Source organism: Zootoca vivipara, chromosome 10, assembly GCF_963506605.1.
Source record: "Zootoca vivipara chromosome 10, rZooViv1.1, whole genome shotgun sequence".
Taxonomy (NCBI): Eukaryota; Metazoa; Chordata; class Lepidosauria; order Squamata; family Lacertidae; genus Zootoca; species Zootoca vivipara.
In genome coordinates, this window is record NC_083285.1 from 70629766 (window position 1) to 70645067 (window position 15302).

At 47.3% G+C, this 15302-nt stretch overlaps 2 protein-coding genes across 2 annotated transcripts; both read left to right on the forward strand.

Moving 5' to 3' along the window:
- Positions 1-2447: 2447 nt before the first annotated feature.
- Positions 2448-6878, forward strand: LOC118091561 (olfactory receptor 5V1-like). The gene is made up of 2 exons (XM_060279776.1): positions 2448-3403; positions 6689-6878. Exons 1-2 carry the CDS (start codon positions 2448-2450, stop codon positions 6876-6878), a joined length of 1146 nt encoding a protein of 381 aa, XP_060135759.1.
- A 2585-nt stretch (positions 6879-9463) lies between these two features.
- Positions 9464-10423, forward strand: LOC118091559 (olfactory receptor 5V1-like). Its single transcript, XM_035128646.1, has one exon. The coding sequence runs from the start codon at positions 9464-9466 to the stop codon at positions 10421-10423; it is 960 nt and encodes a 319-aa protein (XP_034984537.1).
- Positions 10424-15302: the final 4879 nt, after the last annotated feature.

The following is a 15302-nucleotide window of genomic DNA, read 5'->3' on the forward strand; positions in this document are numbered from 1 at the left end:
GGTGCTCCTGTGCAATGCCAGGTCAATGATCCACAAGACCACTGCCATCCACGACCTGATTGTGGATGGAGGATTTGACCTGGCATGTGTGACAGAGACCTGGTTGGATGAAGCAGATGGGCCTGTCCTTGCCGCTGCTTGTCCACCAGGTTTCTCTTACGCACAGCAACCCAGGCCATCTGGGCGGGGAGGGGGGGGTTGCAGTGATTTTTAGGAAGTCATTAGTTTGTACCAGGCGTCCTATTGGGAAGACCAGGTTTTCTGAGTGCATGTTCTGGAAGTTGGGCAATAGAGGCAGTACAGGATTCCTTTTGGTGTACCGACCTCCCCGCTGCACCAAGGATTCCCTCCCCGAGCTGCTTCAGGTCGTGTCGGATGTGCTCCTGGAGACATCTAGCTTGGTTGTCTCAGGGGATTTTAACATCCATGCCGACACGACCTTACAAGGAGCCGCTCAGGACTTCGTGGAAAGCATGGCCTCCATGGGGCTGTCCCTGAATAAGTCTGGCCCGACTCATAGCCGCGGACATGCCTTGGACCTGGTGTTTACCTCTATGGATGTTGGTGATCTGACACTAAGAAAAAGCGAAACTAAAGAAGTGCCATGGTCACATCACTACCTGGTGCAACTGGACTTCTCCGCGACCCTTCCCCTCTGCAGGGAGGTGGGACCAATTCGGATGGTCCGCCCCCGCCACTTAATGGATCCAAATGGTTTCCAGAGAGTGGTAGGGGATGCTTTATCCCATGTTGATGGCCTTTCACCCGATTCCCTGGTGGCCCACTGGAATGTGGAGCTAACCAGGGCTATTGAAACCTCCAAGGAAGGAGAATCCATCACCCTCTGAGAAAGTCCCTTCCACTACAGGACAGCTCCTACTGCCAAATAATTCTTCCAAACTCCCTACGTGGGGGTTACAGTCTGGGAATTGCACCGGAAGCCAAAATCGCATATAGGCAGAACACACTGCGTCCAATTGCTAGTGGGATTGCCAAAGTCATTTTGTTCCCTGGGAACCTCCCCCCTCCTTTCCACATAATTTTTGGACATGTGCATGAAGCCTAATGTGCAGAGGTTAAATGCCTATAAGTTGTACGGTTACTGTAATTTGGATGCTCCCCTTGGAGCAGCAGAAAACAAGCTCGCTTCACCTTTCATGTTTAGATGTTTGGAGAAGGCTCTCAGACCCCCCATCTCTGTTCTCCAGGACACAGACACCCAGCTCCCTCAGCTGTTCCTCGGGGCGACCTTTGGGGTCCTTTCCAACTCCACAATTCTACGATCATGTCTTCAGCCCTAGTCAGAACAGTCCAACCACGACATCCCATTGGCTTCCACACATCCTCAAAGCAGAACAAAAGTTTCATTGCGTTGCCTCTTCCAAGGCAGAGGAGAAAACATCATCTTGCTTGTGGTGCTTCTCATTCCAGGTTCCTCTCCAGCTTCCTTTCCTGACCAAGGCAGGTCCTGAAGGCTAGAGATGAGAATTCTGGGAGTGGAGAGGAAATGTCACGGCCACCAGCCAGTTGGGGATGTCTCCAACAGCACCCATGATTTGCCCAAGCAGGGTTGCTACTCTTCCCCCCTGAAGGGAGAGGAGAGACACCAAACCATCCTTGGAGGACCCTATCCCCACCACCACTGAATATGACACCTGGCCTTGACACAAGACTATTGGGTGGGGAGGTCAAAGGAGAAAAACTGTTAGTTCAATGTGAATGATTATTGGAAATGGGGGAGATGGAGGTTTATTTGCTTCTTAGTGGGTCAGAGTGTTACTTAGTTTATTATTTGCGTGTTGTCAGCGTTGTTTTCTCCTTTATATGGCTAGTTTCCCCCTCCCCTCCAATAGAATGTTATGTGAAATATCAATATATTATATGACTCCCACCCTTCTCCACGCGGCATTATGTATTGTATAATTTTTCTTTGCCATAAGTCACTTACAGACCTTCGGATGACAAGAGACTAAGAAGTTTAATTAATCAAGGTTTTTTCGGCTTTCGCCCCAGCCTGGTGGAACGCTCTAGTCTATCACAAGACCAGGGTCCTGTGGGACTTGACATCCTTCCACAGGGCCTGCAAGATGGAGCTGTTCCGCCTGGCCTTTGGTCCGGGCCCAGTTTGACCCCCCCCTCTATGGGACCCTGTAAGTTACCTATTTCTCCCTTTGATCGGCTCATGTGGGACCAACATGGACAGCTGACCCTGGTGAATACTTGAGGTTCCCAACCCCTATGGTTGTAATTCGTGGGCAGTCATTTAATTTTATCCTGTTTCCAATTGTTAAGCTGTATTATAATCAATTGTTTGATAGTTTTTCAATGTATTTGATATTTGATGTTAGCTGCCCTGAGCCCGGTCGTGGCCACGGAGGGCGGGGTATAAATAAAAATTTACTTACCTCACTTACTTACTTTCTCTACAGATAATCTCTACATTTCCCATGGCTTGCAGCAGCAACTGGACACAAGAGACGGAGTTTGTTCTTCTGGGCTTCTCCGGGATCACGCATGGCCAGACCTACCTCTTCCTGGTGTTCTTGGCTATCTACTTGGTCACCCTGTTGGGGAACCTCACCATAGTCGGCCTGATCCTGCTGGATCCCTGCCTTCACAGCCCCATGTACTTCTTCCTCAGCCATTTATCCTGCATGGATGTCTGCTACTCATCCGTCACTGTCCCCAAAATCCTGACCAACTTTCTGCATAAGAGGCACACCATATCCTACAACCAGTGCATGGCCCAGATGTTCTTCCTGATGACCTTTGCGGGGTCCGAGTGCGCTCTGCTGGCTGTCATGGCCTACGACCGCTATGCCGCCATTTGCCAGCCTCTGCATTACAGCAGCCTGATGAGCAGCCAGCTGCGAATCTCGCTGGCCATCGCTTCTTGGATCTGGGGCTTCTTGGACTCGGCCATCCACACCACTCTGGCCACCCACTTGTCCTTCTGTGGGGCCAACCAGATCGACCACATCTTCTGCGATGTCCCGCCTCTCCTGAAGATTGCCTGCAGCAACACCTACGTCAACGAGATCACCCTCCTTTTGACCAGCATCTTCCTGGGCCTGAGTCCCTTCTTGTTCATCCTCCTCTCCTATGTCTTCATCCTCTCCGCCATCTTGCGGAACCGCTCCAACACCGGGCGGCACAAGGCCTTCTCCACCTGCACCTCCCACATGATAGTGGTCGTCCTCTACTTCGGAAATGGATTGGTGAACTACAACCGCCCAAGCGCAGGCTACTCCTTGGAGGTTGACACCCTGGTCTCCACAATCTACTGCATCATCACCCCAATGCTGAACCCCCTCATCTACAGTCTCCGCAACAAGGAGGTGAAGGAAGCCCTGAAGAAGGTTCTGGGGCAGCAGAAGAAGGACTATGCTTCTACACAGAGAAAGTGAGTGGTGGACTTTGGCAAGGGTGCAGCTCTGCTCTCCTCTGACCCCCCCCCATTGCTCTTAGTGAGCTCAAGGTAATCCTCCAAGACCACAGGAAAAACCCACTTCCTGTAGACTCCATTTCGGTCAAATTTATAAACACGTTTGTATTATATCCATAGAGACTCCCCCCCCAAAAAAAAAATGTTATGAAAACCGACAGTATGTTTCTGTACAAACACCACAACTAATCAACAAAGCATGTACCTATTAAGTGATCTGCAAGTTAGGATAAATCTCAGGAACAAGTCTTTGGTTTTCTGGAGAATTTGTAAATTAAATGAACCTTCACCATTCTCTCGCAAAGATGTCTCTGTGAATTGTTCCTCCTGCCGGTCTTACTTTGTGAGTCAAGTTCTCCACCAGGGCCACACTGTCTTGTACCAAGCGTTCATGTTTGCACCTTTTAAGTCAAAGAATCATAGAATCATAGAGTCATAGAATCATAGAGTTGGAAGAGACCACAAGGGTCATCCAGTCCAACCCCCTGCTAAGCAGGAAACACCATCAAAGCATTAAAGACCCCCAAAGAAGGAGATTCCAGCACACTCCTTGGCAGCAAATTCCACTGCTGAACAGCTCATACTGTCAGGAAGTTCTTCCTAATGTTTAGGTGGAATCTTCTTTCTTGTAGTTTAAATCCATTGCTCCGTGTCCGCTTCTCTGGAGCAGCAGAAAACAATCTTTCACCCTCTTCTATATGACATCCTTTTATATATTTGAACATGGCTATCATATCACCCCTTAACCTTCTCTTCTCCAGGCTAAAACTACCTAGCTCCCTAAGCCGCTCCTCATAAGGCATCGTTTCCAGGCCTTTGACCATTTTGGTTGCCCTCTTCTGGACACGTTCCAGCTTGTCAGTATCCTTCTTGGACTGTGGTGCCCAGAACTGGACACAGTACTTCAGGTGAGGTCTGACCAGAGCAGAATACAGTGGTACTATTACTTCCCTTGATCTAGATGCTATACTCCTATTGATGCAGCCCAGAATTGGCTTTTTAGCTGCTGCATCACACTGCTGACTCATGTCAAGTTTGTGGTCTACCAAGACTCCTAGATACTTTTCACGTGTACTGCTCTCAAGCCAGGTGTCTCCCATACTGTATTTGTGCCTTTCATATTTTTTTTGCCCAAGTGTAGTACTTTACATTTCTCCCTGTTAAAATTCATCTTGTTTGCTTTGGCCCAGTTGTCTAATCTGTTAAGGTCATTTTGAAGTGTGATCCTGTCCTCTGGGGTATTAGCCACTGTTCCCAATTTGGTGTCGTCTGCAAACTTGCTCAGGATGCCCTCAAGCCCATCACCCAAGTCATTGATAAAGATGTTGAATAAGACTGGGCCCAAGACAGAACCCTGTGTCACCCCACTAGTCACTACTCTCCAGGATGAGGAGGAGCCATTGATGAGCACCCTTTGGGTTCGGTCAGTCAGCCAGTTACAAATCCACTGAATGGTAGCATTGTCTAGACCACATTTTACCAGCTTCTGTGCAAGAATATGGAAGTCCTTTCAGAATTTGCCTATAACCAAACCCGCAACCACAAAGAGAAATCCAGTTAGTGGTTTATCCAACAAGTCCTCTTTCTCATTGAAATAAGGATTGAGTAACACAAGTTCTGAAGACTTGCTGACATGCTGATGGGTAATTTCACTTATGACACTAAGCACTTGTTCCCCCAAATATGGCACCTTTGGGCATGTCCACCATAAGTACCTATAGTTCCCATATTCAGAGAACTGCAGGCAACTGGTGAGACCCGTCAAAACTCATTATTCCAACCAGAGACTCTAGTCTAAACTGTAGATTGCTGTATTTATTCATATTGAATGGTTCTTCATGAACGATTGGCTCTGTAGGAGCCAATCTATGCTTACGTGTTCTCCTATTTTCATAGGCCTGTTTCTTTTCACAGCATGGGCCACAGCAGTGGTGATAAAAAAGAAGCAGAAACAAGCTTTGGGAGACCTAAGACCAGGAACTCAGAGGAGAAGGGCTTGTAGTGTGGCTGCCCCTGTTCTGCAGAACAGCATTGCTGTCAAGATAGGAGCCCACTATCTGCACTTTCCAGGGGATAAAACTAAGACATTTTTGTTCTGGCAGATGGACAAGTGGGTCTTTACCATGAGTGTCCACTTGTTTGGATTTCATCCCCGTTTTAAATGTGTTTGTTGTTTGTTTGTTTGTGTGTTTGTTTGTTTTTTAAATTTTATTTATGCTTTTCAGGTTTATACATTTCACAAATGTTACAATCATATTAACATTTCAAAGCTTGACTTCCTTCCCCTCTTTCTGCGGTTCCTTCAATTTATTTCTAATATCTTCTGCATATCCCAATTAACTTAATTTGCTCATTTATTCATCTACTTTAAATATATACTCTTATAAAACTGCTGGTTAATACAATAATCCTGCCAATGTTCTTATTTTGTTCATAATTTATCTGTAAATATTCAATAAACTTTTATAAAAGTTTGTTATCTTGATTCTTATCTTATTCTACCGGTAAGTTTCGTCATTTCTGCATATTCCCTAAGTTTTGGTATCCATTCTTCCTTTGCTGGGACTTCCGCTTCTTTCCACTTTGGGGCGAGAAACATTCCTGCTGCTGTAGTAGAATACATGAATAGGTTTCTATACAGTTTAGGTAGTTTTGTCCCTATAATTCCCCCCAAAAAAAGATTTCTGCAAAAGATGCAGAAATCGACGGAATAACATTGGGAAAGAGAACATACAAAATAAAAGTGTTGGTGGATGATATAATAACATTAGAAGAGACCATTCTCAAAGCGCTGGAAAAAATAAAATCATTTGGAGAGGTCTCAGGGTTCAAACTTAATACTGTAATCTAAGTAAAGCTCTTCTGGATGAAATACAATTGCCCCTGGTCTATTTTTTTTGAATCCTGCAATGGGTTTTAAGTTTTTGCTCAGCTAACTATACATTGCACTCTACTCTGGATCAATATTGAGTAGAATTTTCAATGACACACCCAAAATTGTATATTCCCTTTTCGCGTTAAAAGGTGGGGTAGAAATACCTCAAGTGTGTAAATAAGCATCTAGCCACTAAGCAATGCTTCCCCTGGGACTCCCACTGTTCCATTCCTCTTGGCTTGCAGAAAGCTCACCCCTGGGGAGAGTGGCTTTCTTTCCCCAATGCTCCTTGTTAAGTTCCGTGTTGCAGTTGCCACGAGAGCATCCCTTGGGTCCCTCCTGGACATAACTCCTCTCTCCCTGCCCAGACTCTGCTACTTCGATGCAATGCAGACTGCAGAGGGAGCCACCAGGCTCGTCCGTGTCTCACCTGTGAAGCAGGGATCTGCCTTCAAGAGCCCCGATGCCAGGCCCTCTCTTGCCACTTGGATGCCAGCGTGCTCTGGCCCCGTGAAGCTGGAGCAGGGAAAGGCTGGTACAGAAGAAGCCCAAGGTTGAAGGGGAAGGACGACCTGGAGCTGAGCATCCTGCAGTGGACAGCAGCAAATGCCCAGCCTCACTGGGCTCCCAGTGGTGGGGCCTCCAGGTGAGTAGCTTTACAGGACACAGGGAGGACTCAGGATAGGGAAGCAATTCAGTCTGGCATTTGAACGCGAATCTGCCCCATTCACACTTCCTGAAATGATACGAGAACAAGAATTCGGCTAGCCTCTGAAATTTGCAAAAAGGTGGGTTATAAATGCAATAAATAGTAAATTCATTTATAGGACAATATATATGGGGCTGGCACAGCAAGAGATTTCTCCCCCCCCCACCTCCCCTCCCCCAAATCTTATCCAATCCACACTTTCCAATGCACAAATTCTGTGCTTCACATTCCAATCCCTGAGCAGTGAGATATTTTGGAGTGCAATGTTCACTTACGGTCGACTTTCCTTGGAATTGGAGGTTACAAGCCCTAGTTCAGCAGGCAGCCCATCTCCAGAGATCAGCTTGCTGCCTCCACCTGATTTCCCATCTATTCCAACTAGAAGTTTCGCAGCATCAGGGAAGGGCCCTCCAAAAGTCATCTAGTCCAACCTCTTGCAATGCAACCATCTCAGCTAAAGAATCCCTCACAGAGGGCCATGCAACCTCTGCTTAAAAACCTCCAAGAAAGCAGCATCCACCACCCTCTGAGAGAGTCCCTTCCACTACTTAACAGCTCCTACTGCCAAATAATTCTTCCTAATCTTTAATTGGAATCTCCTTTTTGTACAGTAAGCCCAGAGTCTATGTGGGGGTGACAGTCTGGGAACTGCACCGGAACCCAAAATCCCATATAGGCAAAACACATATAGTCCAATAGTAGGTGGGATTGCCAAAGTCATTTTGTTCCCTTGGAACCTCCCCCACTCCTTTCCACATCAATCATAGAATCATAAAATCATAGAGTTGGAAGTGACCACAAGGGCCATCCAGTCCAACCCCCTGCCAAGCAGGTAACACAATCAAAGCATTCTTGGCATATGGCTGTCAAGCCTCCACTTAAAGACCTCCAAAGAAGGAGACTCCACCACACTCCTTGGCAGCAAATCCCACTGTTGAACAGCTCTTCCTGTCAGGAAGTTCTTCCTAATGTTTAGGTGGAATCTTCTTTCTTTTAGCTTGAATCCATTGCTCCGTGTCCACATGATTTTTGGTCATGTGCATAAAGCCTAATGTGCACAAGTTAAACGCCCATAAGTTGTAGGGTTACTGTAATTTGGATCCTCCCCTCTGGAGCAGCAGAAAACAAGCTCGCTCCACCTTCCATGTTCAGATATTCGGAGAAGGCTCTCAGACCCCCCCCCTCTGTTCTCCAGGACACAGACACCCAGCTCCCTCAGCTGTTCCTTGGGGCAACCCTTGGGGTCCATTCCAACTCCACAATTCTATGATCATTTATTCAGCCCTAGTCTAAACACAACATCCTCAAAGCAGAACAAAAGGTTGATTACGTTGCCTCTTCCAAAGCAGAGGAGAAAACATCATCTTGCTTGTCTTGCTTCTCATTCCAGGTTCCTCTCCGGCTTCCTTTCCTGACCAAGGCAGGTCCTGAAGGCTAGAGATGAGAATTCTGGGAGTGGAGAGGAATTGTCACGGCCACCAGCCTATTGAGGATGTCTCCAACAGCACCCATGATTCACCCAAGCAGGGTTGATACTCTTCTCCCCTGAAGGAAGAGGAGAGACACCCGACCATCCCTGGAGGACCCTAACCCACCCACCACTGATTTGCAACAGCTGGCCTTGACACAAGACTATTGGGTGGGGAGGTCAAAGGAGAAAAACCGTTAGTTCAATGTGAATGATTTTTGGACTAGGGGGAGATGCAGGTTTATTTGCGTCTTAGTGGGTCAGAGTGTTACTTAGTTTATTATTTGCATGTTGTCAGTGTTGTTTTCTCCTGTTTATATGGCTGGTTTCCCCCTCCCCTCCAATAGAATGTAATGTGAAATATCAATATATTATATGACTCCCCCCCTTCCCCCCCATGGCATTATGTATTGTAGAATTTTTCTTTTCCATAAGTCACTTTGAGACCTTCGGGTGACAAGAGACTAAGAAGTTTAATCAACAACAACAACACCGAATTTCATGGATCAATGGTCTGAGTGGGTAGAAGACCACTTACAATCATAGAATCATAGAATCATAGAGTTGGAAGAGACCACAAGGGCCATCCAATCCAACCCCCTGCCGAGCAGGAAACACCATCAAAGCATTCTTGACATATGCCTGTCAAGCCTCTGCTTAAAGACCTCCAAAGAAGGAGACTCCGCCACACTCCTTGGTAGCAAATTCCACTGCCGAACAGCTCTTACTGTCAGAAAATTCTTCCTAATGTTGAGGTGGAATCTTCTTTCTTGTAGTTTGAATCCATTGCTCCATTGCTGTGATTCATTGTTCTGAATCACAGAACTGTAGCATTGTAAAGGGAGCCAAAGGTCCTCTAGTCCAACCCCCTGCAATGCAGGAACTTCCTCTGTTTCCGTTTTCTGCCTAGCAGCCTTTCCCTCAAACGCCGTCCTTTTTTCTCTACAGATAATCTCCACATTTCCCATGGCTGGCAGCAGTAACTGGACACAAGTGACGGAGTTTGTTCTTCTGGGCTTCTCTGGGATCACGCATGGCCAGACCTACCTCTTCCTGGTGTTCTTGGCAATCTACTTGGTCACCCTGTTGGGGAACCTCACCATAGCCGGCCTGATCCTGCTGGATCCTCGCCTTCATAGCCCCATGTACTTCTTCCTCAGCCATTTGTCTTGCATGGACGTTTGCTCCTCATCCGTCACAGTCCCCAATATTTTGGCCAATCTCCTCCACCGCCGCCACGCCATCTCCTACCACCCGTGTCTGGCCCAGATGTTCTTCCTGATGGCTTTCTCGGGTTCTGAGTGCTGGCTGTTGGCCGCCATGGCATACGATCGCTATGCTGCCATTTGCCAGCCTTTGCATTACTCACACCTCATGAGCACGCGTGTGTGTGTGCAACTAGCCACCATTGTCTGGGTGGTGGGCTTCCTAGACTCAGTGGTCCACACAGCCTTGGCCTTCAATTTACACTTCTGCGGGGCCTTCCAGATCCACCACATCTTCTGTGACCTCCCACCGCTGCTGAAAATTGCCTGGGGGAACAAGCTTGTCAACGAAATAACCGTTCACGTAGCCACCATCTTTATGGGCCTGAGCCCATTCCTGGTAGTCATCGTCTCCTATGTCTACATCTTGGCTTCCATCTTGCGGATCCGCTCCAACACCGGGCGGCACAAGGCCTTCTCCACCTGCACCTCCCACATGATAGTGGTCGTCCTCTACTTCGGAAATGGATTGGTGAACTACAACCGCCCCAGCGCAGGCTACTCCTTGGAGGTTGACACCCTGGTCTCCACACTCTACTGCATCATCACCCCAATGCTGAACCCCCTCATCTACAGCCTCCGCAACAAGGAGGTGAAGGAAGCCCTGAGGAAGGTTCTAGGAGGGCAGAAGAAGTTCTGCACTTCCTCTCACAAGCAGTGAGAGCGAAGGTGAGAGGGAGGGAAGGAGATGGCTCCAGCCATCTTCCCTGCAAAGCCCAATGGCCCCAAAACAGGGCATGAAAGGGGGTGCTGGATTCCCTCAGTCTGTGGTTCTCACCAGGCTACCAGCCTTCCAGACTCCTTGGTTAACTCCTTAGTGGAAGGAGACAAACAAGACTGGCAGCAGGGGAGAGAGAAGAGTGTGGGCAGAGTTAGTCCAAGAAAACTTGTGTTTTATTTGAAATTGTTCTAGACAAAGATACTCAAGAGGCCTTTGGGGTCAGCTAATATAAATACCCAGGTGGCGCTGTGGGTTAAACCACTGAGCCTAGGGCTTGCTGGTCAGAAGGTCGGCGGTTCAAATCCCCGTGACGGGGTGAGCTCTCGTTGCTCGGTCCCAGCTCCTGACAACCTAGCAGTTCGAAAGCACATCAAAATGCAAGTAGATAAATAGGAACCACTACAGCGGGAAGGTAAACGGCGTTTCCGTGTGTTGCTCTGGTTCGCCAGAAGTGGCTTTGTCATGCTGGCCACATGACCCGGAAGCTATACGCCGGCTCCCTCGGCCAATAATGCGAGATGAGCGCCGCAACCCCAGAGTCTGTCACGACTGGACCTAATGGTCAGGGGTCCCTTTACCTTTAAAATAAATATATAAAGCCATTTGATTTCCCCAGAGAAACTTGGAAAATACTCTTCATTTTAAAATCTTAATTTATTTTCTGTTGCCACTGGCAGCCTTTCTTATGACTAAAGCTTAATATTTTGTTGCTCACAGCTGTGTTTCTTTTTATGCAAGTGACCCAGAAAATGTTGTGGGTGGGTAGCATATTAATATTGTCAATAAAAAACGAATACACAAATAAAACCACCAGTGCTTGGACGCTGAGTTAAGCTAAATCTTGTACTCTTTTGCGGTGATTTGGGTGGGTGGGAAGAGGTGGGATTGGTAGGTTCATGAGCAGGTGTAAATCTGTGGGACCCTTCCCCAACTGCATGAAGAAGCTTGCCAGAATAAGAGCATCTTCAGCTGTTTCCAGAAAATACAAATATAAATAATGGGCACCTGCCCTATCTCAACGTGGATGCTGTACCAGCAGCAGGGTCTTCTCGGTAGTAGCACCCGCCCTGTGGAATGCCCTCCCATCAGATGTCAAGGAAATAAATGACTATCTGAATTTTAGAAGACAGGTAGCCCTGTTTAGGGACATTTATAATGTTTATAATGTTTGATGTTTTATTGTGCTTTTAATATTCTGTTGGGAGCTGCCCAGAATGGCTGGGGTGTAAATAATACATTATTAAATTATTATTATTATTATTATTATTATTATTATTATTATTATTATTATTATACAAAACAGGGGCAATCACTCTGAAGGCACTGCTCCAAACTGCCATGGACTAAGCTTTGGATATTTCAGGGACTTCAAGGAGAGCCTCTCCTGCGGAACATAGGGACCTCCTGGGACTATAAGGGATAAGGGGGCCTCAAAGTGTTCCATGCTGGTGGGAGTTTGCCCCCATAAGCAGCTTAGTTGCTAGAGCCTCCAGAGCCAGCCTTGAGAGTAGCCTCACAGAGAATCACAGAACCATAGAATTGGTAGGGACCCCAAGGGTCCCAGAGTCCGACCCCCTTGCCATGCAGGAATCTCAGTGGAAGCTTCCATGACAGATGGCCATCCAACTTCTTGCTTAAAAACCTCCAAGGAAAGAGAGTCCACCACCTTCCAAGGGAGTCCGTTCCACTGTTGAGCAGTTCTTCTCATCAGAAAGTTTTACCTGATGTTTAGTCATGGTCTCCTTCCTTGTAACTTGAAGCCATGGGTTTGAGTCCTACCCTCCAGCGCAGGAGTAAACCAACTTGCTCCATCTTCCATGTGAGAGCCCTTAATGGCTGGACCTCCTCCATGGAAGAAGACTCTCTTCCTCTCTGGTCCAGGCACAGCCCAGGACACTGGCAGCCTCCCAAAAGCTGTGCCCTTCCACATCTCCTGCATTGGCTACTGCTTCCACATTCTTACTAGCCGCGCTCACTAGAGTGCATGTCGGGGTCTCCCACCGGGAAGGATCTCCCCTTTTCTGTCCTAACTGCCTACAACTTTTGTGGCTGGCAGGTGAGAGACAGAATTTTAATTCCCCCATAGCTCTTCCTTGCTTTCTCACCTGGCTTAACAACATCCACACAAGAGCTCCAATGGAGAAAATTAGTCTCAAAGGCAATATAAATCTCGCCAGGAGACTCAATAGCTCTGAGGTTGCTGCTGGCCTCCTGCCCCCTCCCTACCAGCAATTAAGGGTGTCCCAATTAAAGGACACCACCCATTGTGCTTGGCTCTAGCATACCTGCAAAGAAGTCCTACCCCCGTGGGACATTTTGATCCACTGCAGCTGCAGCCTTCCTCTCTGTGGATTCTCGGTGCACAGATATCCCCATGGTCAACACACAAGGTATCATTTGCTCCCCTACAAGGAAAGACAGACAGCCACCCACAAGGCTGGCAGCAGAGAAGTTTGCTCAGAACATGGGCCCTGGTGTCACAATGAGATCTTCAAGGTCCTTTCTTGGTGTCACATTTGGAGAAGAGATTTTGCCTAAGCTGCCTCCTCGGAACTGGTTGTATTCAGAACTCCAAGTGGTGGGAAATTAGGGCCTTAATGAATCTTCTTTCCAGGGTAAACTGAAGGTCAAGGTCTCCATTCGCAAGGTGAGGAGGAGGAGGAATCCAAAGCTGCCATTTCCCCACCTTCCAAATGCCTGGAGTCTTCTTTGATTGAGGGCAATGCAAGGAAGGGATTAGCATGAAATGAGAAGGGAGAGGGAAGTGGAAGAGGGACGGGAGCTCATGGTCAGAGCAGCTGCATTGCAAGCACAAGGTCCTTGGGTCAATCTTTTGGGCATCTCCAATTTGAAGAATCCCTGAGAGCTGCTGCCAGTCAGAGTCAGTTGTGCAGCTCGGGCTGGACTATGGAGCCACAGGGACTCCCAAATGACCACCCCGAGAGTGGTAGTTGATGGGGGCACCAGCAAACAAGCCCCTCCTGGTCCCTGCAGCATCCTTTCATCTTATTTGCTCTTTTTAAATTCATACTTAGCAGCTAAGCATATGCAAATACTCAATAACAAAATGAGCATAATAGAGCTTTAAGCCTAAGGTGTCAATGTGGTCATTTTTTTAAAAAAAATCTTTTTTATTCAGTTTTACATTGCAAATTTAAATTCAAGCATTAAACATCAACATCGTCATTTAGGATTCCTTGAATCCTTCGACTCCCCTCCTGCCATTCCAAGAGGGATAGCAGACAGGGCTGCTTGAAAAGACAAAGTAAGAGTGTGTGTGTTTATCCAGGCAGGCCTGGAGCTGAGCATCTCCCAGATTAAGTCTTCCATGTGGCCCAGGAGGACTCTGCATCATTAAGCAAACAGTCTGTGAGCACCTAGAAAGAAACTCTGTGATCACTAAAAGTCAGCATGGGTTCCTGAAAAATAAGTCATGTCAGACTAATCTGATCTCATTTTTTGACAGAATTACAAGCCTGGTAGATGAAGGGAACGTTGTGGATGTAGCCTATCTTGATTTCAGCAAGGCCTTTGACAAGGTGCCCCATGATATTCTTGTAAAGAAGCTGGTAAAATGTGGGCTAGACAATGCTACCATTCAGTGGATTTGTAACTGGCTTACTGACCGAACCCAAAGGGTGCTCATCAATGGCTCCTCCTCATCCTGGAGAGTAGTGACTAGTGGGGTGCCACAGGGTTCTGTCTTGGGCCCAGTCCTGTTCAACATCTTTATCAATGACTTGGATGATGGGCTTGAGGGCATCCTGAGCAAGTTTGCAGATGACACCAAATTGGGAGGGGTGGCTAACACCCCAGAGGACAGGATCACACTTCAGAATGACCTTAACAGATTAGACAACTGGGCCAAAGCAAACAAGATGAATTTTAACAAAGAGAAATGTAAAGTACTACACTTGGGCAAAAAAAATGAAAGGCACAAATACAGGATGGGAGACACCTGGCTTGAGAGCAGTACATGTGAAAAGGATCTAGGAGTCTTGGTAGACCACAAACTTGACATGAGTCAGCAGTGTGATGCAGCAGCTAAAAAAGCCAATGCAATTCTGGGCTGCATCAATAGGAGTATAGCATCTAGATCAAGGGAAGTAATAGTACCACTGTATTCTGCTCTGGTCAGACCTCACCTGGAGTACTGTGTCCAGTTCTGGGCACCACAGTTCAAGAAGGATACTGATAAGCTGGAACGTGTCCAGAAGAGGGCAACCAAAATGGTCAAAGGCCTGGAAACGATGCCTTATGAGGAACGGCTTAGGGAGCTGGGTATGTTTAGCCTGGAGAAGAGAAGGTTAAGGGGTGATATGATAACCATGTTCAAATATATAAAAGGATGTCATATAGAGGAGGGAGAAAGGTTGTTTTCTGCTGCTCCAGAGAAGCGGACACGGAGCAACGGATTCAAACTACAAGAAAGAAAATTCCACCTAAACATTAGGAAGAACTTCCTGACAGTAAGAGCTGTTCGGCAGTGGAATTTGCTGCCAAGGAGTGTGGTGGAGTCTCCTTCTTTGGAGGTCTTTAAGCAGAGGCTTGACAGCCATCTGTCAGGAATGCTTTGATGGTGTTTCCTGCTTGGCAGGGGGTTGGACTGGATGGCCCTTGTGGTCTCTTCCAACTCTATGATTCTATGATTCTATGATTCTATGATTCTATGCTTCTCAATGTTCACAGTGAGTCAAAATGACACCCAATGTGTGGCTTCCCCCTAATTTCCCGCGCGGCTTGCAGAGGAAAGGCAGCTGCCAGGAGCAGGGCTAGCTCAATGCATTTGGCTGCCAGATGCAAACCAGAAAATGGTCTC